The sequence below is a fragment of the Nipponia nippon genome, unplaced genomic scaffold (genome assembly GCF_047370975.1).
Source record: "Nipponia nippon isolate SJK-2023a ecotype South Korea unplaced genomic scaffold, ASM4737097v1 scaffold_18, whole genome shotgun sequence".
In the NCBI taxonomy this organism is placed as follows: Eukaryota; Metazoa; Chordata; class Aves; order Pelecaniformes; family Threskiornithidae; genus Nipponia; species Nipponia nippon.
Genome location: NW_028262334.1, coordinates 1497962 through 1525739, shown reverse-complemented (window position 1 = coordinate 1525739; position 27778 = coordinate 1497962). Strand labels below are relative to the sequence as shown.

General features: G+C 41.8%; 1 protein-coding gene across 4 annotated transcripts in view; it reads left to right on the top strand.

Moving 5' to 3' along the window:
- Positions 1-27778, top strand: part of KIAA1671 (KIAA1671 ortholog) — an 86827-nt gene that overhangs the window by 50804 nt on the left and 8245 nt on the right. For 2 of the 4 annotated variants that reach the window (XM_087754896.1, XM_009472294.2), the window contains one exon: positions 22727-22845. In XM_087754896.1, the coding sequence (XP_087611022.1) occupies positions 22727-22845 (119 nt within the window). Of the gene's footprint in view, positions 1-8047; positions 8374-16206; positions 16390-22726; positions 22846-27778 lie in introns of those variants that run through there. The other 2 variants (XM_087754897.1, XM_087754898.1) reach the window with 2 other exon arrangements.

Here is a 27778-nt window from a genome sequence, read left to right as displayed (position 1 = left end):
CATCGATGAGACACTTTATGCAGTGCTTTAGCACCTTTCTTTAGAAGTCTCTTGCATTAATGTGTGCTTGTGTAAACTTGACAAGCATTGATCCGGAACCTGTTGCTACTGCCGTCTCTCCTTGCTCACTAGTTTGTGAGGCCTCTGTGGGCTTTAAAAATAACCTAATATAAGGAGAAAAAAAAAAAAAAAAAGTCTGGAAATGGAATTTCAGTCTCTTTTGTAGTTGGCTATTTGTATGAGAGGAACACCTGTAATGTCAAGTTCTATGCAAATTGTCGTAAATTCTGGATAAGCATAAATTAAAACTGCGAGCTTAAAACGCGAGCTTAATTTTCTTAGCTTCAGTAGGAAATGAAAGTAGGAATAGAAAACAAATATTTAGTGTAAATATTGAGATAGCCAGTGTTTCAGGTTACAAAAGAGATTTCACTGTACAAAGTCCTTGTGCTAAAACACTCCATCCATTCAACTCTTTTTCTCTGTTTTTGTTTTTTTTTGGTTGTTGTTTTTTTTTTTCTTTTGACCATAGAGTGCTTATGGTTGTTGTGGCAGGTGAAACAGTCTAGGCATCTGAATGAATTGTATTTATTGTACCACCATGAAAAAGAAAAAAAAAAAACCAAACAAAAAACAAACCAAACCAGATAAAACCACTAAGCCCTTTCATCTTTGCCTGTGTTAAGTTTCATGAGGAATCTTGGATTTCACGGATAGAAAAGCTAGGTACAGCAAGTGGGGAAAAGGATGGAGTGAGAAGCAAACTTACCTCAATGATTGGCTTAGCGTCCATGTCATGGCAATTATTTTGTGATGGTATATGTGATACTGTGTAAAAATCAGAGGGGAAGCAAGGTTTTTGTTGTCTTCAGAGTACCTGTGCAGCAGTGTTGGTTTCGTTGGGGCCCGTGTCATAAATTTGTTCCAGCGTGGGCTTACCAGGTACCTGCGTCACAGCTGATGATGCCCAGTGTGTTGGAAGCATACGGGGAAGGTGTGAGTCCGAAGGACGTTCAGCTGTAGACAAGGTGCCCAGCCTGCTGCGGATTGTTGCCTGGACTGCTGGCTTCGAGACAGACATGGATGCTGCACTGTGAATCCTATCATCTCTTTCTCCTCTCTCAGAACAGACCTTGATAGGACCAAGGGATTTAGACTCATAGAATCATAGAATCGTTAAGGTTGGAAAAGACCCCTAAGATCATCGAGTCTAACCGTTAAACCCAGCACTGCCAAGTCCACCACTAAACCATGTCCTCGAGCACCACATCTACCCGTCTTTTAAATACCTCCAGGGATGGGGACTCAACCGCTTCCCTGGGCAGCCTGTGCCAGGGCCTGACTGCCCTTTCAGTGAAGAAGTTTTTCCTAATATCCAACCTAAACTTCCCCTGGCGCAGCTTGAGGCCGTTTCCTCTTGTCCTATCGCTTGTTACTTGGGAGAAGAGACCGACCCCCACCTCGCTACAGCCTCCTTTCAGGGAGTATTTATTTCTGTTTCCCCTAGACGATGCATCTCACCGCAATCTTCTGCACCCATGCACCAAGCAGCTTGGTATAGTTTTGAAATTATGCTAGGTTTTGAGCTCTGTCAAGTGTAAACAGGTGCAGGAGCCTGAACAATTCCAGTCTTTTGCTCATGGACCTAAATGTGAGCCTTTTGTTTAACTTAAGCGCTGTGTTAATTATTATTTTTTTTTTTCAGCTTAAAGGAAGAAGATTGCTATGTGCTATGAACAAAGATAAAAATTAAAGACTCTGCAGTAAGACTGTTCTGTGAACAGCTGTGACAGCTCACTGACAGCAACAGAGCAAGTGCCTTTGGTTCTGTAAGCCTGACTTCTTGCCAGCGAAGTGAGATTTAACCTGGCAGACAAATGTAGACAGTTTTTACCCGTAAATCTGATAACCTGATTGAAACTTGTGCATTTTTCAGGTTTCCCCAAATCCAGATATTCTACAAAATGTACCCAGGGTACATTTTTTTAGGTACTGTCTTTTTTTGTTTGTGTAATAGCAAGTCATTCTGAAGAGAAAGGGGGGCATGAGAACTGGCAAGTAGATAGGAGCGTTTCAAAGAAACCAAGTTGATACACAAACAGTTTTGTTCTTTGTATGTGGAAAGCAAAACATACGGTATCTGCCCAGGCTCTTACCGACTTATGTGTTTTCCCAAGTTAAGGCTGTTTTAAAGCAGTTCAGTTGGTCTTAGTTTGGATTGAAAGGAAAAAACCAAACCCCTTTGCTGCAGCTGTTAGGCTTTTGTGTCTCTGCCAGATGTGCGGCCGCGGCCCTGCCGACCGGCCGGGGCAGTGGGGCGGATGGGGAACGGTTCGTAGCGGGGAGCAGGACTGTTGCGACCTGGCAGATCATTGGGAAGCCTTGAAAATATTACTTGGCATTTCAGATGACTGAGTATTAAAGCATTTTGTTTTTAGTCTAAATGAGAATTTGAAGGTGACATGGTAAAAACTTTTATTATGGGATGCTACATGTAAGAAATTCAGCCTGTAGTTAGGAATGCTTGCTAGTCCTTCTTTGAACATGACAATTCAGGTGGCAAAATAGGGAATGCAGAGGCAAAAATAAGGAGGATATAAAAAACATAAGTTGTTTTGTAGTGTCTGAGGAACCCAAAGAGTGATTGAGTCTGGAGCCACGTAGCTAAGCTCAGCACAGTGCTGCGTCTTTAAATAGTCCATAATGTCAAACACAACAGGTTAAATTAGGTTCTCTTACTAATGAGAGTCGATGTGGAATGCAAGACCAGAACAGCCTTACAAGGGCAGGCTTTGCTCCTCCGTGGTTGCTGAAGACTGAGTGTAATTGAGATGGACAAACTAAGAACCCTGAGATGGAACTAAAGCTGTCATGATCTTTGCAAGTACTTGATCATGGTATTTGTTTATACGTGGGATGATGACTCGCAGAAAACACTTAAGAAATGCATGTATTATTAATTGCGAACTTAAGTGCAGCGATGGGGTGTGTAAGCATCAGGAGAATGGGTTTCTGACTGAGGGTCCCACAAGGGAAAAGCAGAGACTTTGTTTTCGCACTTAGCTTAAACTCACGTTGCCCATCCTTCTCTGTCACATCTGCTTTGCTTACACAGGATCATTCAGAGATCCAGTCTAGGTGAAAACTAATCCCCAATATCCTTTCGATAGGTCTTCAGCTGGATTGCCTTCCCAGTTCCACGCAGGCTGGTGCTGCCAGAAGGGAGGTGGTAATGGGGGGGCCCAGCCGTGGCTAAAGACGCTGTGGGCTTGAGCAGCTCACGCGCATCATGAGGCTGTGCTGCAAGTTCCACCTGCCTCTCGTGGTGTGTGTATTGTGTGCTGGGCTACACGCAGGCCTGTTTTTCTTTTGACCTTCCAATCCTATATAGTCATTAGCATAATTATATGTATTTGAAACAGGTAAAGCTCAAAATTAGCTGCAAGAAGCTTTTGGAAAATATAATGTGACCATAGAATTTTGTTTTCTGCTGAAGGAGGGAAAAAATAGGGATTGCTACTTCTTTGTGCAGGATTGTATTTTTGAGTTGTAGGTGGAATAGATGTTAATAATAAAAGTATCCAGCAATGTTTGAATAATGAGGTCCCATTTGCTACTGTGGTAATTATTCATGCAGTAATGGTTAGCAATGTGTGCTCTCTGTTTTCTGAAACTGCAGACCCTTGACAGATCCAGGGTGGCTGCAGCGTGAGATAATCACTAGTATTTTTCAAGGGCAGAAGATCGTCTTGCACTGTTGTTCAGAAACAAACCCTTGCTCAGCTAGAAAAACTGCTGGACTGAAGTGGCTAGGAGACAGTTATAGAACATCTGTATGGCTTGAGCTATGTTCTGTAGGCTGGTAGTTATAAAAAGATACGTGGATTCACCAGAGGAGAACTAAATAGAGCCTGTGTGTAACCCACATGCTGTTATTTAATTAAAATACAGTTGTGCGCTTTTGCCAGCTGGGAAGTTTGTGTGGAGTCCTACAGAGCATCATATTCTGGGGAGCCTTAGAAAAGAAATAAAGAGAACAAGTTGGTGTGCTCCCCGGGGAGCCCAGGCTTTCTTGACCCCGTTGTGTGCGCGCCCACAGGCAGGAGATCTTGTCCATGGCAGTGTGCTCTTGAAATTAGTACTTTTCTATGGCTAATATAGTCCTTAATCTATTGTGAAGTTGATTCATGTCTTTTAAAATTATTTTTAATAGTGACTTTTTCATACAGGTGAAATCTCACTTGAATCAGAAAAGCCCCAAAACATGATTTGCTACTCAGCTTCTTAAAGCTTTTGAAAACTCTGTCCTTTAGACTTTTCAAGTGTTCTCCAGCTTTGGTTGGCTGATGTAGCGGGGTCCTCTGAGGTTTTGGTGGATTATTTTACTTACCAGAATAGAAGGGATAGAAGCAGCCTGTTTTAACAAAGTAGAATAACCCTCCTCACACACATGCTCTGCATAGATCAAGGCAGAGGTCAGCATATTATGCGTTTGGTGGGGAGGGGTGAAAATAAAAAAATACATTGTGAAATAATCTATCCAGTCCTTGCAGTGTCCAGTGAGAGGTATTATTGAGGACATTTCTTCTATGTAATTGCTATGCAGATGCATTTTAATAAAGCAATATTGCTACAAATTTTCCTAAAACTTAATCCATTTATTTCAGACCTCAGTTATTTTTAGACAGATTTTCTAAGGAAACTAAGTTTGACCACGTGGTCTGTCAGTCTCCTGGCAGCTGCTGAACTCGGCCAGTTTTGGTATGGAGCTCAAGCGGGAGAAGATGCAGTCACTTACTGCATTTCAGCTGAAGGGGTGGAAAAATCTTCAACCATTTGAATTTGATGGTGAAAGTGCATCTGATTATCTTCTAAAATGTTTTGCCATGATGTTAATTGAAGTGTAAATCTAAGCAATAATTTAGATGCTGAGTATACTTAAATACCTAGCAGTCTGTTCGTGTGGTAGCCAGAAGATACTAAATTTAGTATTGCAGATAGACTCAGATCAGCAGTTTTACAGTCTTCTGAGGATGAAAATGGTAAGCTGGGTGTAACATCTCACTCTTTTCAGGGGAGATCTAATAAAAAAGTGGAATATAGTCTCTAGTGAATTTTCAGATCCTTCAAGTCACATACATGCGCGAGAAGTTCTTGCAGCAAGCTGTAAGAAAGCCGCCTTCTGTGGATGTTGGGTTGAGTCTGGTCATGCATCTCCTCCCATTTTGCGACGGGAGACGTACCAGAAGGTTGGTTAAATTTCAGTTCTGCTCTCTCATTCTGTTTAGGTGAAGGGACTGCTGACTAACTTGCATGGCAGCTACAGTCCAGAGCTCTCTGATTGCTATTTCGGGGGGCTACCGGATCAGACAGAGCCTGAAACCATCTAAAATAGCAAGTGCCTCGTGAAGAATCCCTATACTGCAGCAAGCACAAGGCTGCACTTGCAAATGCGCAGAGTTTTGAAATATAGAGCTTACATTAAACAGCATAAAAATGTGCAGTAAGTCTTAAATTTCAACCGTGGATGCAGGATCTCCATCGTTCATAAAGCATTGTCCATAACTGTGTCAGAATAAATTTAATTTTTTTTTCTGTTTCTTTAAAAAGACAAGAAACACCCAGCTCTTGGGGCATCTGATCAAAGGTATCTCTATCCATTTCCATACAAAACCAACTCTGTAGCTCTTCAAAAGAAGAGCCATGTGAGGAAAAAAGGTTTTTCTCTATTTGTTGGATTCCCTTTTAACACTGAGGGTTTTTGTTAGGCTGCTAATTTGACAGTGTTCAAAACAAATACAATGTATTCAGAAATGAAGAGTAAGATATGGAACGCTGCATTTTGTTACCAAAGTTTTTCTTGGAGACAAGTTACAGGCTGGAGGAGTTCAACTCTTAAAAACAATGCTTAGAAGGCAAGACACCCCATTTTCTCAGAGCATCTTATGCTTGTGTGCATGTTTGTAAGTAGAATTTCTGATACAATAGAACTTTACGTGAGAGCCATTTCATAAAATATTATCTAGAAATTTTTCATTCCATTAAATCTCTTCCTGAAAGGTTTAGGGGAGGAGAGGATGATGCAAGACCATGGTACTTTGTATGGCAAATTAAGCAACAGCAACAAAAAAAACCCTTGAATAAACAAGAAAGCGAGCAGCTTTCAACATGCCTTTCTTGCCTTCATACCTGTATCTGTCTTCCCCTCAGTTCTGAACTAGTCATGTCTGGACTTTGGACACCTACTTAGGTTTATTGATTTAAAACCTTAGCTTTTATTTCTGCTGTCCTCCCAAATGGGCTGTTTCCAGAAACTCCACGGCCGGTGACATCTGACTGCTCAGCGTTAAGTGCTTTTATCCATGGGGTCCTCTGGTTACCCCCGCCCGTTTCGGGCTTTGCAGCGGCGGTACCGACCCCGGGGTCTCCCAGCTGCCAGGGAGGGAGCAGAGTTGGGGACTGACAGTGAAAGTTGGTAACAGTGCGTGAAAGTGGAAAAAACTGCTTTGAATTGTCAGACCTGTTCAGCTGTGTTTTGAGCTTCTGGCTTAATCATTATCTTGCACTGATATCGTAGTCACTAACTTGAAAGTAGCTTGTTTGAGTTTGTAAAACTCAATAAAACAGTTCTATGTGATGGTGCTGCCCGAGTACCCCATCAAACAACGGGAACGGGGTGTAGGTTTGTCCTAACCTGCCCCATCCGAATAGGAAGCCTTTTGTTGTCGATGTGAAACATTCCCTGGCAGAGATATTACTGTTGTTTTCCCAAGGAAGGGTTAAAATCAGTAAGTACACGTGACATATGCAAACTATGAATCATTCCAATAGATCTGTGCAACTCCTGCCTGCTTAGGCAGCAAGCAGATGCTGTTCCCTTGGTTGCCATGGCAACCCTGCCTGTACTATAATAAAGCCCAGCCCAGATCCTTCCTTAGGCAGACCTCTGCGGCTGTTTCACCTAGCTCATTGTTTCCTCTCCGGAGGAGAGGCAAGGCAGGGACGGAGAGGAGGGAACGGGATACCGGCGGCAGCGGCAGCTTTCGCCTGCGTGTAACCTCTTGCGCCTTGGGCAGGGAGCGTTCAGAGCATGGCAAACCTGGCTGTGGGTGACTGAGATGGGCTTGCAAACAGCTGTGAGATCCAGCAGCTTCTTCAGAGTCTCCAGATCGTATGAGGAGAGGAGCTGGTGCGTGCAGTGGCTTTAATAGGCGTGGGGAAAGTCTCTGTGCTGGCTACCGGTACAGCGTTTTACCATTCCCGGCTACATTCCTCTGTTAGGAAGCCCCCCTTGAAGCAGAGGAGCTGATGCCGTTCAGAAGATCTGTTGGCAGGCTCTGAGCAGCCAGCAAGTCCAGTCTTGAAGGCAGCAAGCTTGACACGGTTCCCCTTCGGCTTCGCTCTGCCTCACGAGCTTGTGAGCTGCATTTCTGGAAGTGAAAATCTTGTAGAATGGTTCTGAAGATGGGAAGACCGGTGAGGAGGGGATTCTGCCGATGCTGAGACCTTCCTGCAGAGTTTTTTGGGAAGAAAATAATTTGGATTTATTGTTCAGAAGATCTAATCGTTTTGCTGCTAAATGGATTGCATAGAAGCATCAGAACTTTGTTTAATGTACTGTTACCTGAAAAGCTGCCGAGCCAGAAAAATACGATTTTTTTTATCCTTCTGATATTTACAGCAAAACAAAAACTTGGCTTAAAAAGGGAGTTGCTTTTCCAGCTCTGAAATGAGGCAGTAAGAGACTGATTCTGTGCTTGTAAATGGACTAATTTCAAGTGACTGTGTCAGGATTTAAACCTTGATTTCTCTCTTTAACGTGGCTGAATTAAACATATTTTGATGGAACTCTGATTGTAAGTAGGAAAAGTCTTTTATTTTTTCCTACTTGACAAATACCAATCTCCAACCTCACATATCTTTTGTTACTTAAATATGGAAATATGCTGATGGTTATAGTGTGCTATTTGCACTAGCTGACAGTATTTTATAAGTGGAATCTTTTGCAAAATAAAATCAGGGTTGTTAAGGAGAATATCTTTTACAGTAATTGCTGCTGAATATTGGTTTCTCATCTCTGCTGGAAAAATGGATTACCTTGGAGACAAACTGACAGTGGCACAAACTCACATGACCCAGTGGATGGGTACAGTGCGGAGATCCTTACAGGAAGCACTAAATTTAGTCACTACTGCGGTTGCTCACGAACGGACTAGCGGGGAAGGTGGAAGCAGGACTCCCTTCAAGCGAACCTCCTCCTTCAGGCACTTTGCATCCCGGAGCAGAGAGTCCTTCCGAAGGTTTTCAGTGCGGAGTCAGCAGAGGTTTTCCTCTTTGAGGAAGAGGCAGACCAGTTCAGAGCCACCTGAGCTTGTAAGCTATACACCTTTTTGAGACTCTCGAGGTAGATAATACAACGCAAAAAACTTGGTTTTGTTGCAGCGTTTTATCTAATAACAAAACCTATATCATGTCTGCTTTTCGATGTAAACATAGCCCCCAAAACACTTCCAGGTAGTGGTGTCTGTCTGTCTGCTCCCAGCTGGTTTCTTTCTGCAGCGCAGGTGGATATTTTCATTTGCCAGTTAATCATGGTTTTGGGAATGGGGAAAAATGTTGTTGATCTTTTTTAAAGCAACACAGTAAAACAGGACAAATATTTGTCTAAAATTAGAAAGTTATAGTCTGAAACTGCACTCGTGTTGGTCATTTCAAACACCACAGGTCAGTGTGACTTTTAATGTACATCAACACTTGCAGTTTTTCAGTAGAAAAATGCCTGAAGCTAAATTTGTAAGAAGAGTTAAGCGCTGTCACTCTGCAGTCAATGGTAAATAATCATTATTCTCTTCTTTTATTGAAAAAGAGATGTGTTTTTTGTCTGTGTAATTACTACTTTGTCATGAAATAGAAGTTACATACCAGCATGGCTTGTGAGGGCTGTAGTGGGGTGGAGGCAGGGTGTAATTTCATGGGAGCAAAGGCAAGGTGAAGAGCGAGCCCTGGGTTCACCACAACTGGGTGCCACACAGAGCCCCCCACCTCTCCCCTTTCCATGAAACACCTTTCCTAGTCTCTGGGTTATTTTCAGGAAGGACAGTCTGTATTAAACAGCATGGCAAAGCGGTGGAGGAATCGCTGGTTGTGCAGAGAGAAGCCCCTTCCCGGGTGGAAGGGGTGCGGGCTCTTGCAGCTGGGCTGGGGTCTGCCATGCTCCTGGCAGCCATTATTCGACACCCCCCGTTTCTAGTTCCAGCAAATATTGCAAAGCAGCGATGTTTTAGGTTCTAGTGTGTTGAAAGGTAAATGAATGCAGTTTCTTCTGTTTTATTTCATGGAGAGGAACCTAAACTGGTGATTTGAGTTGTACCTGAAACTGATAATTTAAGACTGGTGTTTGAACCATGGGAAGTGGGTGTGCTGTGGTCGACTTGAGTGGAATTGGGACCAAAGCCTTGGTACCAGTGTGTGAGTAAATCCTGAACAGGATGCGGTCTAAAGCGGCTAAAACGTTTTGTTTTTAAACCAAGTAGTTACTCGTTGTAAGTGTAAATACATAAAGTTCTGATGTGGCCTCTCAGAGGTTTGTTCGCTGAAGGATTGATGGTAAACTTGCATTCCTTGGGCAGGCGTGGCGTTTGGGTATGGGCTATTTCCAGTACTTTTTATCAGTTATGGTCTATAACGTTTTTGTCCTAGCTTGCTATTCATCTCCTGTTTGGCTCTACTGGAAAAGAAAATGTTGTCAAGTGAGCACAAAAGAATGAAGAGGAAAATATTTGGTAACCACTGTTACAGTGTTAAGCATGGTGAAGTTCTGTTGGTTTCCTTTTTTAAGCTGATATTTTAGATTTATCAGACTCATCTGAATAAAAAACTTGTTTAAAAGAGGTGAAGACTGAAAAATGGAAATGTGGAACCTGCAGAGGGCAACTGTACTACTTTCCTTATACTGCGTCCTTACACAGGACGACCTTTTCACTTAATTCACTGGTGACAGCCGCTGGAGCTGCTGTTCCTCTGTTTCAGCAGTAATTTTGCATGTGCTTGGCTTTATGCATGAATTTGATTTAACTTGTGCCCAACTCCTGTGCCCAAACTTAAGGTCTTGGCATTTGTGAAAGTTCGTAGAAAGTTCTGCGTCTTCTGCAGAACAACTTGTGAACGCAGACCTTGAGCTGTTATTTTTTCATCTGTCTGGAACAGGGTCCTGGTTTTACTTAGTCCTTGGAGCTACTAACATTTTTCTACAAAAAAATATGGAATTAGTATAAAGCACGTAATTCATCATAAACTGACTTGTTTGTTGTTTTAGGGATGTCCTGCAGAGTAGTCACTCGGTGCTGATACTTCAGTGATGCAGTTTTTAAACAAGGAGCAGCCGGGCTCGCTGGCTTCTGAGCCAGCTGCCGCCGTGTGCCCGACACAGCGAGGGCCGGTAGCGTTCAGCTCCCGTCTCTGCTGTCGCTGGTGGCTGCTGGCTGAGAATTTAGCATTGTACAAGACCAAGAAACCTGTTAAAACTCAAGTCAAACAGCACAATTTAAGATAGTGTGAGTAAACTTGCTGCTGAGGTTGAAGATTGAAGGTAGTGGAGGTGTGAGTACATTCCACTGTATCGAGGTAGCTGTCCGTTTGTCCCCTCTCATGACTTTGGTGGACTTTCAGATTAAATAACTAAGGGAAATAATAGGCTACAGTTTGTATGAATCTCCTGTTACTGCTTCAGATATCTTCTAGAGGAGTTAAGAGTTTTGTATTTAAAGTATTCATCCATTTATTTGGATACCCGTGACTTTTAAAAAATGCTGAGGCTCAAAAATTGTCTTGTTTTCTGTTTAGTTCTGTGCTTAAGTTGCAATCCTATGTTTGCAGCAGCCGTTATGGCAAAGGGCTGATGCTGTGCACGCTGTCTCCTGGGTCCTGCAGTGGGAAAACTTGGGGCTGTTCCATAGGTCTGACATAGGTGCAGTTCCCAGTCTTTTTAAATGTGGGGAAACTGGCAGGTCAGCACCTATTAATAACATACTACAACATATTTTAGTTGGTAACTACTGCAAGCTATGTAGCTGGGAAAGGGCTCGTGGATATTGCATTTTTTTCTGGGCTGTAAGAGAGATTTTTATCCACTACAGAGGAGCTTTAGGATTGGCGTGAAAGGGATTTGACGTAATTGGTTATTTCCTTGCTGGAGGTCATAAAAGTAGGAATCAGGCTGCAAGAGAGAGGAAATAATTTTCTTTTCTCTTTAACAGCTCAGGGATTACATATTTGCTTTGTTTTTCTGTTCATACCTTGTCACATTTTCCTGTTCCACGTCTGGCAGGGCTGACTTCCCGACCCAACGCCGCCTCTGACGCCCGGTGTTTCTCTGTAGCGCCGCAGGGAGGAGGTTCTGCAGCAGATTCCTCAGGGAGGGAGGCTGGGCGGACATACTTTATTTAAAATGTCATCCTCTAGTTTTTATATGGGAACCAGTCCTTATACACAGGACATTGTGAATTTAATTTGTGCCTTATAAAATGTCTTCTAACCTCCACTTTTTCTTTTTTTGTCTTTTTTAAATTTCAATCCATACGCCTTAAATTACACCTAGATAAATAAATGTCTAATCCGATTCTGAATCTAGAGAAAGTACAGCCATGTTTTTAAGAATTGCTTAAAAGCTAGGACAATCAAGGGATAAAATGAGCCTGAGAGCTAAAACGAATTTATCTTGTGGTTCTCAAACCACCAGTTGATCAGTTAGAATTTAATATATGCAAATCTGCAAATCACAAACAGGAGTGCAGGAATAATTTTTATTTTAAATAGCTTCTCTGGTATGTTCAACAGCGGACTGTTTGGAAAAGGATTATTATTATTATTTTTCCCTATAGTACTCCTATTAATTTCTTCATTGAGATGGAATACTCTGTCATTTGGCCTGCCTTCATTCATAGCACAAACCCCTGAGCACACTGTTTTTCTCATCAGTTGCTGTTTCCCAGCAAGCTTTTCCTTCCTCTCTCTTGCCTTGCGGGAGTCTGTTCGTGTAGCCATATCTTCAAAGCTAGTCATCTGCCTTTTTTGTTTCCACTGAAACTGAATTCAATTGGTCTGAGAATATTTTCTACAAATAGATGTAATGTAGTGCTCTCATATTTAATTCAAGGAAAAAAGGTGTCACCAGGGGCTGAAGAAACTTGTTGGCTGCTGCACCCAAGAATGCCTGGGCCCTGCTGTTGCAGGCCACGTGTACTGAAAACCGTCCGCACATAATGACACAGGACCGATTTTAATTGCGTCATTATTCTGGCATATTAATATCAGATCTGGGAATCTGTGGCTGAGCTTGCAGAAGTTTTTGCTTTACAGTGAAACCTTTTAAATGGAAGTTGATTTTTCTCCCAGACATTTTTATTGAGGCTTTTCCCATTTTTTGTCTCATGGCATCTCAGTGTCTTTGTTGTAATAGGAGCAGAGATACTTTCATTAAATATTGCCTCTGTTTTAATCATGGTAATATCACTCATGTTTCTATTACAGGTATGACACTGGTTTCACAGCCAACACCATTAGTTCTAGATCTCTAAGTTTGTTGCCATACAATAAAATCAGGTGGTAGTTTAATACCCTCAGTTCCTTAGCTATCCCCTTATGGCATTTTTATTCTGACCTCGGCTACTTTGATACAGACCCTACAACAAGTAGTTGCTGAACTATTTTGACCTAAGATTCACCAAAAGCATAATGAATTGCTCTCAAAAAAAATTTTTTTTTTTTTTGTACCATCAGTGAATCGAATTTTATCTTTAAATTTCTGGAGAGCTGTTATGGTAGCGTGAAGCATGTTTGCAGAAAGCACGCTTTTACATCAAGTTGTTTGTCTTGTTTCGGGGGGAGTGGGGAGGAGTAAAGCTGTTCAGTTTAATTAATGAAGATACAAGGGCCAATACTGAAACAGTTCACGCTTTTTCATTCTTAATAACTTTTCTTTGGTTTAACAGGCCATGAACATAGCTGGCAACATAAATCTGGGCCATAAAACTGTAGTGATGGGTATTTAGTAGACGGCCTTTGTTGTTCCCTTGTTACTTTGGCAGGAATAATCGTTTAGACGACTTCGCTCTGTGATTTTACTGAGGCTGGCTGCAAGGAGTTGATTTTTACCATGTTCTTAGAGCATAAGAAAAGAACATAAATATATTTAGAGCTGGTCATTTTGTGCTCATTCACCTTGCTTTTGTTTGTTTGATTTTAAATGCACTAAGTGATAGCAGTTAGCTTTCATAGGGAAATAAATTGCATTAAACAAAAACATCACTGAACACAACTCTTAACCCTGGCAATCCATTTTTTATTGAAATTTTGTAACGGTGTGATAGTTTCAGGAAATACTAAGTGGTTTTTCATTGGTCTCTGTGTGTGTGCATTTTGACTGCTCTCTTCTAAAACATCTTCTAAGTTGTCTGAGATTTTTGTTTAAACGAGCAGTGCACAGTTTCCAAAGTCTGTGCGTTTGTTATTCACTTGTTGTCAAGAAATCCTATCACTTTCTGTACATCTTTAAATCTAGACTTTAAACTAAAGAGCCTTTCTTCCCAGGAATGTTTGTTTGAAGTTTAACTTGTGTCTCATGTGGAAAAACGTTAACTGTGCAGAAGAGCTGTGAAATAAAGTATTTCAAGTAGGAGGTGTTGATTTCAAGCATGTAGCTTTGCAAAAAAAGCAAATATATTCACTTCCTAGCATAACAGTATAAAATGGTCTTGTTCTGGCTTGTGTCTCTTGCAATGTTGAAGATGAGGGATCCTGTTCAACTCCTAGTGCCAACTTTTATTAGTGCTGATGAGAGTTGCGTATGCCCTCTGGGAAGGAGTGAATTCCTCAGGCTCTGAGGTAGGACAGCACCGTTCTGCTCACGGTATTCCTGATGGACAGGCTGGCATGCCTCCAGCTCTGATCCAGCTGCCTTCGGTTTCTTGGGGTTTAATTTCGTGTTAGCTTGACTGCCTAAGGCTGAAAAGAAAATTTAATATGTTGATATAGGAGGGATTTTAAAGATGTTCCCAACTATTTGCTCTGCTCTGCTTTGGTTTTCTACTTCCCCACCTCTCAGAGGAAGTACTGTCATGGCTCACTCAGCCCTAGCCAGGTGTATATTTAGAATTTGGTTCTTGTCTGCTTTTTGCACATCGAGTCAACCTCTGCTCTGTCTTCAGCCTTGCACAGAAACCACATGATATGTGCGTGGTGAGTGTTCAGAGCAAGTCATAGCAGCTCTATTTTCAGGGTATAAAAAAACTACAAACTCTAAAATGTCTTTGAAATCCTGAATGGAGCGAGGAGGTTAACTTCTACTGAGAGTCACTGCAAAAGCAGTGAGTAGATTTCATTGCACGATGGTAACCAGATTCCTGGCAAAACTAACTTCACGTGGATTAATTTGGCCACATTCTCTGTCGTGGCCAGAGTCAGCTCCGGGTAGACTTCAGGTCTCTCTTTGGTGCTGCCGCCTGTCAAATTGTGAGTCTCTCAGCTGGACCTGGTGCCCGGGAGGCACGACAGAGCTGAGGGTTATGAGTGAAAGATGCATTAATGTAGAAGTGATTAGCTAAAGACCGGCAAGCAGGAGAAGTCATTTTGTATGTCAAAAGCTGTGGAAAATGCCAGGGTTTGGGGAGCTGTGATAGTATTCAGGTTCGAGTTTAGGCTGGAAGGGTGTTGCTGGGCACATGCTGTTTGAACTGGAGTAAATCATTGAACTTGCTGGCAGTGATTTCCTCTGGCTCCTTTGTCGCTGTTTGCACCGAACGTTTTGTGCTGGTGTGGCAAGGAGGATCCCTGTCAGCTCGGCACTAACCTGCTTGTCAAATCATTTGTAGTATTTAGGTCTGTTGCACAGTTTGGGTATTTTGATTAAGGTGAAAATATTTTTATCATAGCATAAGGCATGTATACGTTTCAAAGTAATGTATGTTAAATACAATGGATTTAGTTCTGTTTCGATTCAATTCAAATACAGTGCTAAAGCAAAGAGTTTCGCGTCTAAGATTAAGGCTGGCTTTCCTATCAGCAAGGCTGTAGGACTAGTGATAAGGCCTGTCGTGAAGTATAAAGCTTTTTGAAGGAGAGCAGCTGAGCTAAGAGTGCACGTGGGATATCGCAGCTTGGGATGTTCTCTGCCCGCTTCACCCAGTTACTCTCGGATACCAGCTGTTCGCAACTTACTCTCAGCATTTGCTCCCTCGGGTTAGGGGCTGGAAGGGACGCTTGCCCTTCCCCTTATTTCTGCAGATGTAGGCCTGCTTTTCTGCCATTTTTGCCATGCCTTTCTGGGGGGAAGGGGTTGGGACTCAGGCCCATGCATCAAGCTGGGAAGCTATGGGGAATTAAACCAGTCACCCTCTAAAAACAACCCATGTTTCATAAGGTAAACGCCGCAGCTTTTAACATTAGGGATATAATTGGTTGTTGCTTATCGTATCCCGGTGGAAGAGGTAGAGAAAACACATATGGCTGAGACAGCCCTGGGTTGCATAGCAACAGTGAGGATATAGTGGCTGATATCACTTATGAGAATGTTTTATACCGTGGGACTCAGTACGTACTCCACCACACAGGGAAAAATTAAACATTTTATGACTGAAAGGGTTTTTGGGTAGAGCAGCATGGATCGTTAGGATGTAACAGTGCTAAATGAGTTGTGTGTGAGGACTTCCGAGTGCTTTTGGACACAGGCTGGGGCAGCTGGGGCACGCTTGTGTTTCCCCGGGTGTGTGCTCCTGCACCCCTGCAGCGGCAACTGCTGCAGTTTGCCACGTTAAACCAGCTTGTCCTCTCCAGCCTCATCCCAGGAGGGCAGTGGGGCCGGTGGGATGTTCCTCGTGAGCGGAGACACCAAGGCTGCTCACTGCAGTCTCCTCGCCTGCTGCCAGCAGTGGAGATAGCCTATATAGTAATGTAAAGACCTTGAGGTTATGAGATCGATTAATTCAATTACTTTTGTCACTGCTCTTAGACTTGGTCTCCAGCGTTTGTAAAGTGCTTCCTTGAAGATCTTTATTGTGCTGAATAAGGTATTGGACGGGGCTGGGAAAGTCATCCTCGCCTGTCGATGCCCGTGGGTGGAGCCTGCACTGGAGGTCTCTTAACTTTCCTCATCAGTGAGGTCAGAAAGAGAATGTACAATTCCTGGAACTGTTTATCTGTCACTGCAGCATGTTGGGTGGGGTGGGAGGCAGAAGGTGCTGCCTTCTGCCTAGGACATTACACTAAGGCAGTTACTCCTTTCAATAATTTATATAAACACAGAGTTGGTAAATCTCTCCTATTGCTAGGAACTAACTGGAGCGTTGGTGTTGAACCATGACTTACTCCTTGTGGGCAGCGCTAATTCGCCGGATAGTAAGTATATATGGGAATCCTAGGATGCTGATTCCACACAGTTAGACTTTCCACTTGCTGTATTGGCATTTAGATACAAAGGAAAAATAATACGGGTTGTGAAATGTTGGATGGTTTCTAAGGCCCTCTTTTTGTGGTGGTTTTTGGTGGTTGGTTGGTTTTGATATGGTGTTATGTTCTTGATAATCCTGTTAGTGGTCCAAAATACATAGTTTACCTTTTAGTAATAATCCTTAGAATCATTACAATAATTGTAGAATAATTCAGGTTAGAAAGGACCCCTGGAGGTCATCTAGCCCAGCATCCTGTTCAAAGCAGAGCCAACTATGAAATAATAGAATAAAATTTTAATAGAATAAGGTGTATTGCCATCTTCCTGGCATATTGCAGGGGACCAGCTGGGGCCGTTTCCCGGATTTGTAAGGACTTGTAAAGTCTCCTTAAGTGCAGTGGCACACTTGAGGGGCAGGGCTGTTCTGAATATAGGCAATTTGACCAAACTTCTGACTTCTTCTGGTTAAAAAGAGGAGAGAGAAAAAGAAGAAAAAAAAAAAAAAGAGGAAAAAAAAAAAGCTTTTCAAGAAATTAGCAAAACGTTTTCTCTTTGAGTTTTGTATTAACAAGGCAGATGGTCAAAACTTCATTCCATTGTGCAATTACCTATTCATATTCAATTTATGCTAGTAGAGTTTAACTTTTAATTTTTGCACTTCAAGCTGTGGGGTGTCATTTGGGCTGTCTGATGTCTCCGGTCTCTTTTGCAAACAAAGATATTTTTGAAACTGTCTGTACAGATTCTGACTCATGAGATCTCTTTCAACTGGTATTCCTCATATGCCAGGTCTTTGTTTCACATCAGTGCAAAAGCGTTTTTCACATAAATGTATGCATTCATTCTTAGTTACGGTTAGTTTTTGTGCTAGTAGGACCAATATCATGTGTACATCATTTTCAGGAACTGGAAATCGCAGGAGTAATCAGCCCTGGACTATTGCCAAACCCAGCTTAATTCCAAGGGTGTACCAGAAGAGGCATAATCATAATGTCTCATTTTAAGAAGAAGAACTAGAGGCAAATCAGTATACAACTTGGCTGTTTTATTTCATATGAAAATTAAGTTGATTTTTTCCTGGCTACTGGTATAAGAATTATGAAGTTAAAGATCAAAGCATGGAGAATTACAGCATTTGAATACTGGATCGAGAGTAGTATTTATGTGATTGGGGAGATTTTTCCGTGATTGTAAGTAAGAAAATTCCTAATTTAGGTTTATCTTGTGCACTAAGAAGACACCAGACCCCTCTTTTTATCGCCTTTTCCTTTGAAATGTCTGGTTTTACTGTATCATGACTATTTTGTTTATCGAGGAAATGGCTGTATCTGGCCTAGCTTCACATGTTGTACACCTCATCTTTCAACTTTGGTTTCTCCTTCCAAAGGATGGGTAAAGAAAGAGAATGGATCACAGATATTAGCACAAGTTTATTGAGTTAATAATGGGTAGCTGTCTCTTACAGAAAAAAAGGTCTCCGTTCAGCGCAGATCTGTTCTTAAGAGCAACAAAAGTCAAAGCCAGATGTGTCAGTTCTTTATCTTTCAGGATCGAGGCCAGGGAACAAAGTATGAGGCAGAACCTGGTCATGTTTGGGAGCCGTACGTGTCAGAAAGTATTTCCTTCTTTCTCCTCCCAGGTTTTTTACCCAAGTTTTTACTTGGGTAAAAACTGGTTTTAGCGCACCTTATTGTGCTACTGGATGCGTTGCAAGCGCTACGAGGGCATAGGTAGGGTGCTTCCATCTGTCTTCTATGGTTTTACGTAAATTAACGTGGTACAGGGCACTGTGTGCTGTGTGATATAATGGGCTTGTGGCAGACCTAAAAATTGTTGTTCTAGTACATTGAGTGAGTCGTACGTTATTTTCCCAATCTGTCATATGTTTTAAAGCTTTCGATTTGTAATCCCAGTTTGTTCTTCATTCATGCTCTTTGTCTGTAACACCAAGTTGTTCCAAGTAAAATGTTAGTGCCAGAAAATGCAAATGGATCTGTATGAGCTAATCTGAATTGCTTGTGTCTAAAAGCATCTCAGCCATAAAATACAATGGTACATATGTATAGTTCTCAGAGAATTTGTGTAATTTTGACTGGTATTTAAAAACTCCGAAAGTTTAATAGCAACTTAATAGCAAGTTTAATAACAAGTGCTATCCAGAGGGCATGAAGGCCGAAAGAGGATGCAAGTAGAGAAAATTACCCCCCTCCCCCTGCTTTTTTTTTTTTTTTTTGACTAGCCTCTACTGTTTTTTAAAAATAAGCTTATAGTTACTGAGAGTAAACATTTTGAAAGCAAAGGGAATGGATTTTTCCCAGGCACCTCCGCGGTCCCAATGCCCAGTGCTTCTGTATTACCAGATTGCCTTGAGTCTTTCTGGAGGGCAGTGAAGATGATACAAGAGAGATCTTCAAAAGAAAAGCTAAAACTCATCATTCTTATGCTCACTAATAATCATGTACTGGAAAGAATATTCTTTATGGTTTGTTGTCGCTTCCTTCTTCGACACACGCCATCTCCTTCAGGCTGCATGGGCTATAAATTGCTTTTCTGTGTCACCCTCGGTCCCCCCAGCTGACACCTCCTCCACAAGCTGGGGAGAGGATCGGCTCCTCTTACCTCTCCCTATTTTGGTCGTCGTTGGTACCTTTTTTCTCACACATAGCTGACCAGGTTATCATACCTCGTTAAATTCTCTGCAGTTCTTCTCAGCTGGTAGAAACCAGAGTCTTTAAATAGTTTAGGCCTAAGGAGCGATTTGTAGACTTGAAAGAATGTTTATTTTTTCCAACTAATCATTTGGCCTATTAAAAAGTATGGGTTGAAGGGTATCACCAGGCAAAGAGGCACAGTCGTCTTCTGAAATAAGTAGCCGCCTCCAGAAGCAAAATGCAATAACATTACTCGATATAACAAAGTAATCTCTTAGAATTTGGAGTGTCTTATTCCTTACATTTAGATTTTTTCAGTTTGTTTTATTGAAGTCCACAATGTCTACAGAAGTAGCAATGTTGTTTTTTTTTCAGGCTTCTTTTGGTTTTAGCGTAGAGAACTGCTGAGTGTTAATGGTGTCATTTTGGTTATAAAACCACATCTCAAAGTTCAAATATATATAACATCAAGTAAAATGTTGCCCAAAACTGAGGAGTATGTGCTGATCAGTTTGTCTGCAGCGTAAAATCTTATTAAGAATTACTGCGCCTTCAGATGAGCGATATATTTGCATCTAAATTTCTTTCCTGTTGCTGCTGAAATGGTCTTATCTGGGTTGTGCATGCTTTGTCCTTACAACTGTCACTTTCATGATAACGCAACACACTTTTTGTAAACAATGTCTCCTAAATGCAATACACCAAGTTGCTTTTCTACTGCTCCCGTTCCCGTTTCTGAGCTTTTTGGACTATATTTTCTAGTTAGAAATAATGTGAGTAATTGCAAGTAATACAGTCTGTACCACGCATAGAGAGAATGTGCTGTAGTTGTAGCAAGTGGAAAATACTGGCTTCCAACAAAAAGGATAACATGCTTGTGTCTGTTGGGTCACCTGCTGTTTGCGGCAGTGTTGCCCGGGGGTGTCGGGCGCGGGCTGTGGAGGGGAGCGTGCTGCCGCGAGGACTGCCAGGTGCTGCGGTTACAGCCCTTGATACAGGTGCAACTTCTGTACAGGCAGTGGCAAAAGTTGATAAATACTCTGTTCATGCTGTTTACAAGAATGCGGTAGCTTGTAGTGTGAGATTGGGATTGAAAAAAATTCATAACAAGCATCAAGGTGAAAAAAACCCTGAACTAGCATGGACAGTAAGGAGGAAAGTGAGAATAATGCTGTGCAGTGGTTAGGGCTTTTCCTAGAACTTTGCCAACGTGGCCACCAAGTGACAGCAGAAGGCTGAGCCCAGGAGTGTTACCTTAGCCCCTGGTGCAAAGCATAAAATCATAGAATCATAGAATCGTTAAGTTTGGAAAAGACCCTTAAGATCATTGAGTCCAACCATTAACCCAGCACTGCCAAGTCCACCACTAAACCATGTCCCCAAGCACCACGTCTACCCGTCTTTTAAATACCTCCAGGGATGGGGACTCAACCACTTCCCTGGGCAGCCTGTGCCAGGGCCTGACTACTCTTCCCGGTGAAGAAGTTTTTCCTAATATCCAACCTAAACTTCCCCTGGTGCAGCTTGAGGCCTTTTCCTCTCATCCTATCGCTTGTTACTTGGGAGAAGAGACCGACCCCCACCTCGCTACAGCCTCCTTTCAGGCAGTTGTAGAGAGCAATAAGGTCTCCCCTCAGCCTCCTCTTCTCCAGGCTAAACAACCCCAGCTCCCTCAGCCGCTCCTCATAAGACTTGTGCTCCAGACCCTTCCCCAGCTTCGTTGCCCTCCTCTGGACACACTCCAGCACCTCGATGTCCTTCTTGGAGCAAGGGGCCCAAAACCGAACACCGTACTCGAGGTGCGGCCTCATCATGAAGCTACAGAGGGAATTTGTGGAAAGCAAAACATATGCCAAGTAGGAGGAAATGCCCTGTGGTTTCTAAGAAATACAAGGCTATTTCCCCTACCACTCACGTAGCTGTTAGAAGTGTATGCCTTGCTTGCAGTTGAAAGCTTGTACCTGGAATGGACTGAAAAATGTACCTCTGGGCATACATGTATATATCTATATATAAAGTGTAAGAATTACTGCCAGTGAATTATTAGGCTGTGGGAACATCTGGAAGATGAAAAGCAGGAAACTTCTGTTTCTCGTAACTCACAAACTGAGCCCCTGTTATACTTGAGTATTGCAAACTGAGAATGTTACTTTGTCTAGTAATGATGCATTGTAATAGTTGGAATAAATGGTGGAGCTTTTTGTTGCTTATTTCACTCCGCATTAAAATAGACCCCTTTGTCAGCAGCAGAGAGTATGATAGAACTAGAGACTGGCAATGGCCGATAGTACGGTGGGGGAAATAAGCAGCTTGTTAGGAAAGGTGCAAGCATTGTAGGACTTCTTCAGTAGCCAAGTATCAGTGTTGGTGAATTATCCTTAATGTCGATATTTTTAGAATCTTAAGGCAGCATTCTTTAGGTTTAGAAAATTACGGAAACAAGAAAACATGCAATCTCTTGTTTTTCCAATAAGATTAAGGAATCCCATTTCATTGAATATGGTTGTTACTTTGTGTGTGCTGCCTGAAGTGAAATAGATGTCTTGGTAGTTTCCACCAGCGTGTTCTCCTAGGTGGGTTTGAGGGGGTGGGTGGGTGGTGTTTCTTTTTTTTTTTTTTTTTTTTTTTTATTTCCTTTGTTTTTAAAGAGAGAAAAAGCTTAGGACAGGTGGAAGACAATGTAATCTGCTGTCAGATGAGATCTTCATGAGCAAAGTTGATACAGCACTGAAAGCCATTCTTGTATTTGTTCAGGATAATGAATGCAAAAGGGGCCAACATTTAATTATCTACACATAATGTATTATTTCAGTAACTATCTAACTTCAGGGTGTAACTCAATACAACTGCAAAACAAAAGGTGCGACGGTGCTATGTTCTGGAGCATATTAACGCTGGTCTGCTGCAAATCTAGGGTGCCAGCAGCAGCAGCTGACCCACTTCTCTCCCCTGAAAGGGAAGGCTCCTGAGATGCACTGTTTCCCTCTGATGAAAGCAGCAGATCTATGAAATAAAAATACTTAGGAAATGAGAGGTCAAAGTAGAACACAGAAAAAACCACCGTGGTCTGTCCTTCTACATTGTACATTGTGTTTGAACTTTATATTAGCATGCATCTATTTGTCAAAAGCTTTCTAGTGTCTGGCACTATGCTTATTTATTTATTTATTTATTTATGCTTTTTATTTTGAATGTCTTCCAAAGAAAGAGCTGGGGGGAAAAAAAAAAAAAGAGTCCTTTTATTAAACCCAGGAAAAGAGCAGTAGAGTTGGCGTTTCCCTTGTGTGCTTGGGGAGATTGTAGTCCCCAGCAGAATTCTTTGTGTTTGCACAGGTGCTTCTAAAAATTTTGTACAACCTGAGCTAAGAATAATGTTAAAGCAATATGGAGTTACTAAAACCAGGGAGTCAGTTCTGGCCTCTAGAACTGGTTATTCGCCCAGGAAAACAGCGCTCATTTTTTAGAAAATCGTTGTTCTGAGTTCATAGCCATTTTCCATGTTTAAGTTTATTCCCAGTTTTACGTTGACCAAGTTTAACTGGTAGATTCAAAAACACTATTGCAAATAAAATCTGTTCATCATTCAGCCAGGGGCTACAGGAATGCTGAAATGTTGCTAATTGTTCTGTTGCAGGATCAGCTGAAGCAGTGCTTCTCCAGACAGCCCCCGGGAGTGAAGGACACAGACACGCTCGTGCAGGAGCCCGACAGCCAGTACGGCACCTGGAATGAGCAGCGGCACAGTGGGGACAGGTAAGGCGGGAAAGGTCCCCTCTGCCATGCCTGCAAGCTTTTCCCTAGCTCAGTAATGAGAAGAAACTGTTGTTTTGGGTGTGTATGTGTGCCCATGTGCATACATGTACAGTTTTTTTGAAGTTTCTTTAGTTTATAAGCGAAGAAATATTTCTTTAATATCTGCAAATTGCAATAAGGTTTGAAATTTAAACTCCATCCTCCAGTGAGAATGCAGTATCACCACTTTTATAAGCAATAGCAAAGCCATCTTGGATGGGAATAGATTTAACAAGTCCACTAGTACGTGAAACACAAGTTGGATGTCATTTTTTAATGCTAAAATGGTAGATAGGGGAAAATAATTTTTTTCCTCAATAAATACAGCAAATGGCTGTGACTAGATTAACATAGGTAGTAAAACCTTCTTTATGCTTTTTATTTATGTGTTTGTAATTATAATTAGAAATGTACATTTTCACATTTAGAAAGTGGTTACCTGCTTGTGTGCTACGTGCCTCTGATGGGTAGAACTAGGGCTGTGGGAAGATTTTGCTAAAATTGTCCGATTTCCTCCGTCTCAGGTAGACAAGGAAGTGTCTGATTAGGGTTAGACAGGGTACGCTAACAGTTTTGGGGTTTGGTTTGTTTAAATGTGGTCTCTCCCATACCAATTAACATTGCCTTAAAAGCTGTGCTGCTAGATAGGCTGAATGGCAAAACCTGTTGGAAATGGGTGCTCTGGATGCCAGGCACCTGCTCCGGCCGCAGGATGACGCACGGTGTGCCCCTGATGCGTCCTGATAAACCTTGGGGTACGACGTCCACAACTCGCTAACTCTGAAGCGTTTTAGTGTGGTGAAGTGGAGGATGAAATGGAATATCAGTTGAATATAGAAAGTGTTACTGATCCTTTTCTGTTGTTAAAATGATTTAATGAAATAAACCTCGAGCGTTAAAGTGTGAGGTTTTTTTATAATTTACACCTGTTGTGTAAATTATAGCTTGATCTGCACTGTTTGAACCAATATCTTCTCTGCTCAGTGTAGTATGAAAATAACATTTTATCTGGGTCTTTTTTTAATGCTATATTTGTTGAGATCTTATAGCAGACATTAATGTCAATTATGTTTGGTGTGTTCTACACTTGAGAACTGTGCGTTATAAATACTTTATTGCTTATGAAATCAGGGTAGCTTTCAGCTTGAAGTTCAGTGAGCTAAGTGGCGTGCCAAGTCTTCTGTAAAATTAACTTTGATTTCAGTTATGTTATAGACATTTTCTGAAATCAGTTTCTTGACAAAGGTGCTTGTCTTAGCTCCAACACAGACAGCGTTTGAACATTATTTCAAACCTGGAGGATTCTTCCTGGTTAGAAAAGCCCCACCTAAAAATTCTGGTTTATTGAAGTATTGAACTCTTAACCCCCAGGTCCTAGAATTTTATTTCCACTGTAACAAATGGGTTTTTTTGTTTGTTTTTTTTGGTTTTTTTTTTTTTTACAGTGTAATGATGACAGTATAGTGACTTTTCAGCATTTTGCCACCCCCTTGTTCTCCTTTAGCTTGACTTATGGTTCATTGCGGGGGAATTACTGGTGTATTAATTCAAGCACTTGGAGAGGAATGAGAGTAATGTACTTTTAAATATTAAATTCATAATGGAAATCTTCCTGGAATATACTGAACCTGCATTTTGTTTGCAGTTTATTTTTGATGAAGTAGAAGTTGGGCCAAGCGCAGGCACTCTCCTCCTTGTCGTGGTTTAACCCCAGCCAGCAACTAAGCACCACCCAGCCGCTCGCTCACTCCCCCCACGCCAGTGGGATGGGGGGGGAGAACTGGAAGGGTGAAAGTCAGAAAACTCATGGGTTGAGAAGAACAGTTTAATAATTGAAGTAAAATGAAATAGAATAGTAGTAGTAGTAGTAGTAGTAATAATAATAATAATAATAATAATATACAAAGCAAGTGATACACTATATTGCTCACCACCTGCCAACTGATGCCCAGCCCGTCCCCGAGCAGTGATCACTGCCCCCCGGCCAACTCCCCCCAGCTTATATACTGAGCATGACGCCATATGGTATGGAACAGCCCTTTGGCCAGGCGGGGTCAGCTGTCCTGGCCGTGCCCCCTCCCAGCTCCTTGTGCACCGGGCAGAGCATGGGAAGCTGAAAAGTCCTTGACTGGTGTGAGCACTACTTAGCAACAACTAAACCATCAGTGTGTTATCAACATTATTCTCATACTAAATCCAAAACACAGCACTATACCAGCTACTAGGAAGAAAAATCAACTCTATCCTGGCTGAAACCAGGACATCCTCTTGCCATGGGTGATTCGAGCACGTCTCTGCGTTCAGCCGCTGCTGAGGCAGTTGTCTCGTCCTCTGCTCAGCCCAGAGGCAGGAACTTACAGGAGACTTTGATAATTCTGCTTTCCTGTTTCCTGGCTTACTTCCCTTAGATTTTATATCTTGCCAGCCGTATGGCCCGTGGTGGTGCATTCCTCGCACACCCCAGTATGCCCTCGCAGCCGGCATTTGGCCATAAGCTGAACCATGGCTGAGAGAGCAACGAGGGAACGGGCACCGTGACTCGCTTACCTGCATCCTGGGAGGGCACCCAGGGAGCAAACGGGGAACACCGCGGCAGCGGGGACAACACAACGTCACCAGCCTGCTGCTGCTGCTGTGTGGGAAGAACTTCCAGTTTCTGGCATTTTCCAGTATTTGAGTCGTGAAGTGATTATTTTAGCTGCTTCAGGAGTGTTTCATTAATGCATCTGTGAATGAACTCATTCTCTGTAAGAGAGGAAGAGAATTTTAAAATAAAAAACCATGACTACATGGCAACAGCATAAACGTGGTCGTTTTGCTAGATAAGCTTCTAGGAAGGTGGAGGAAGGATTGTTTTCAACTAGAACTTAGTCACCACTAGAATAAGCATAAGGGGCTGCTCTTGGCTGGTTACAATGGGCTTTGGCAAATAACTTGTTAGAATGGAAGGAGATGGTTTAATGTGGAGGCGTTAACTGGATTTCCCTTAGCTTATCTAAAAGGTTTTATTTTTATTTTTTCTCAAGTGCTTTAGTAAGCTTTTCCAAGTTGACATCCTAGCAAATTCTTACTTTTAGATCAGAACAGTTTTCATAATGAAAAACAAATCTCTCTTACAGAAAAGGGACTGTGTTTTTTAGATGATGGATCTATATAGCTCTGACTTCATAAGGTTTTAGCTATTTGTTTCTTCAAATCCTTGAAGCCAGACTGCAACAAAGTTTTGGAAAAGAAAACCCACTATAGGGTGTCAGCTACCCGTAATAGATGGGAATCTGCAGTTACAGACTATAAAAGGGCATTTTTAAATGGACATTATTTCTTGTGTATGCCCTAGGCAAGTAGTGAGAGCTGCCTTTTGATTCTGAGTCCTCAGCAGTGTTACTATAAAAAGTACGATTCCTTTACTTTTTGACTCCTAATTTCACATGCTGAAGCAACACATTCTTTATGGCCTCTTAGCACTGTCTTGCTAAAACTAATTCACTTTTAATTGCAGTTAAATTTAAGATTGATCTCAGTTTATTGCATATTTGTGATAACTACTCTGCTGATACTTGCGTGCACTACATGAAGCATAATTTTTCAGAGAAGCAAGTATCTGTAAATGACGCCTGTTGAACATTGTTGGTAGCTTACAGATATGCTCATAAAACTTGAAATCTTAATGAAGTAATAGAAAAAGATGCGTAATACATCTCAGTAATGAGAACTGAAAACGTTTTAAATGTCAATATTTGACCATTATTCTGAAGGGAATTCTCCCTGTAATTTGCTGTTCAGATGGAAAGACTCTATTGTGCGTAACAGTGTTTGTACTCAAGTCATCCTTGCTGTGTTTGGTGATTAGCTGTGCCACAGTGTTTAGTGTGTAACGATGCTGTAATTGTGCAAGAACTCTGAAGGAGAATCCATTAGAAACGTTTGTGAATTAGAAACCGCCCATCAGTGTAAATTCATCTGTATTTCCATCATTGCTTACTCTCAAATATTTCAGTTTGAAAAACTGCCCTGAGTTGTATTAGCTGCAGCCCTAGGATGTAGAAGGAAAGAGGCTGTCTGGAGATATGCAAATCAGACAGGATCCTTTAAATATACATTTTAATTTCCATGAAGGGTGAGAAGTCTGCAGATTGTCTTTCGTCTCTACATTCTTTCATATTCTAGTGGATCTAAAGCCTAACGCTGCAGATACCAAATATCATTCGAAGCAAAAATACTAAATGAAAACTTCCCCCTGGAGCTCATTAGCACCATTTCTTAATTATCCTGGGGCCCACTGCTGAAGGAGGGGAGAGGCATTCTCTCTGCTCGTGTGCTGGAAACCCTCTGTGCAGTGTTCGCTCTGCCAGATTGGAAATTGTATCATGCACTGCAGCTTGATAAGAAAGTTGTTCTTCAACAGTAGACTCCTGAGTGTTTTCCTCCCAAGATTGCTATCGCTGGGGACTGTACCAAATATTAAGGTCTATTGTTTTAAAAATGTGCATATATTCATACATAGATGTTTAGATTTTTTTTGTTTTATAACAATTTTCCTAGATATTTGCTCAAGAAAAGGTGCCTAGTTACAAGACTCTTGTTAAGCAGAGGAAAAAAAAACCTGAACTCCTTAAATACTTTAGATTTTGTTTTTTAAATTAGAAACTCCTAAAATTAGAAGAAAGACAGCCCTATTTTTACTGACAATAGAGTCTTTACTGTGTTTCCTACAATCTCCTGCTGCATAAAGGAATACTCCAACCTACGTGACAAAGGGAGACACATAACTGCGTACGGCTTTCAGTCCTGGCACTGCAGCTCATTTCTGTTAGTCTAAGCAAAGGGAAGATTTCTAGGAGTACGCTGGGAGCGTCACACCACTGGGGTGCAGGTCCTGCCGCCCTCGGTGCTC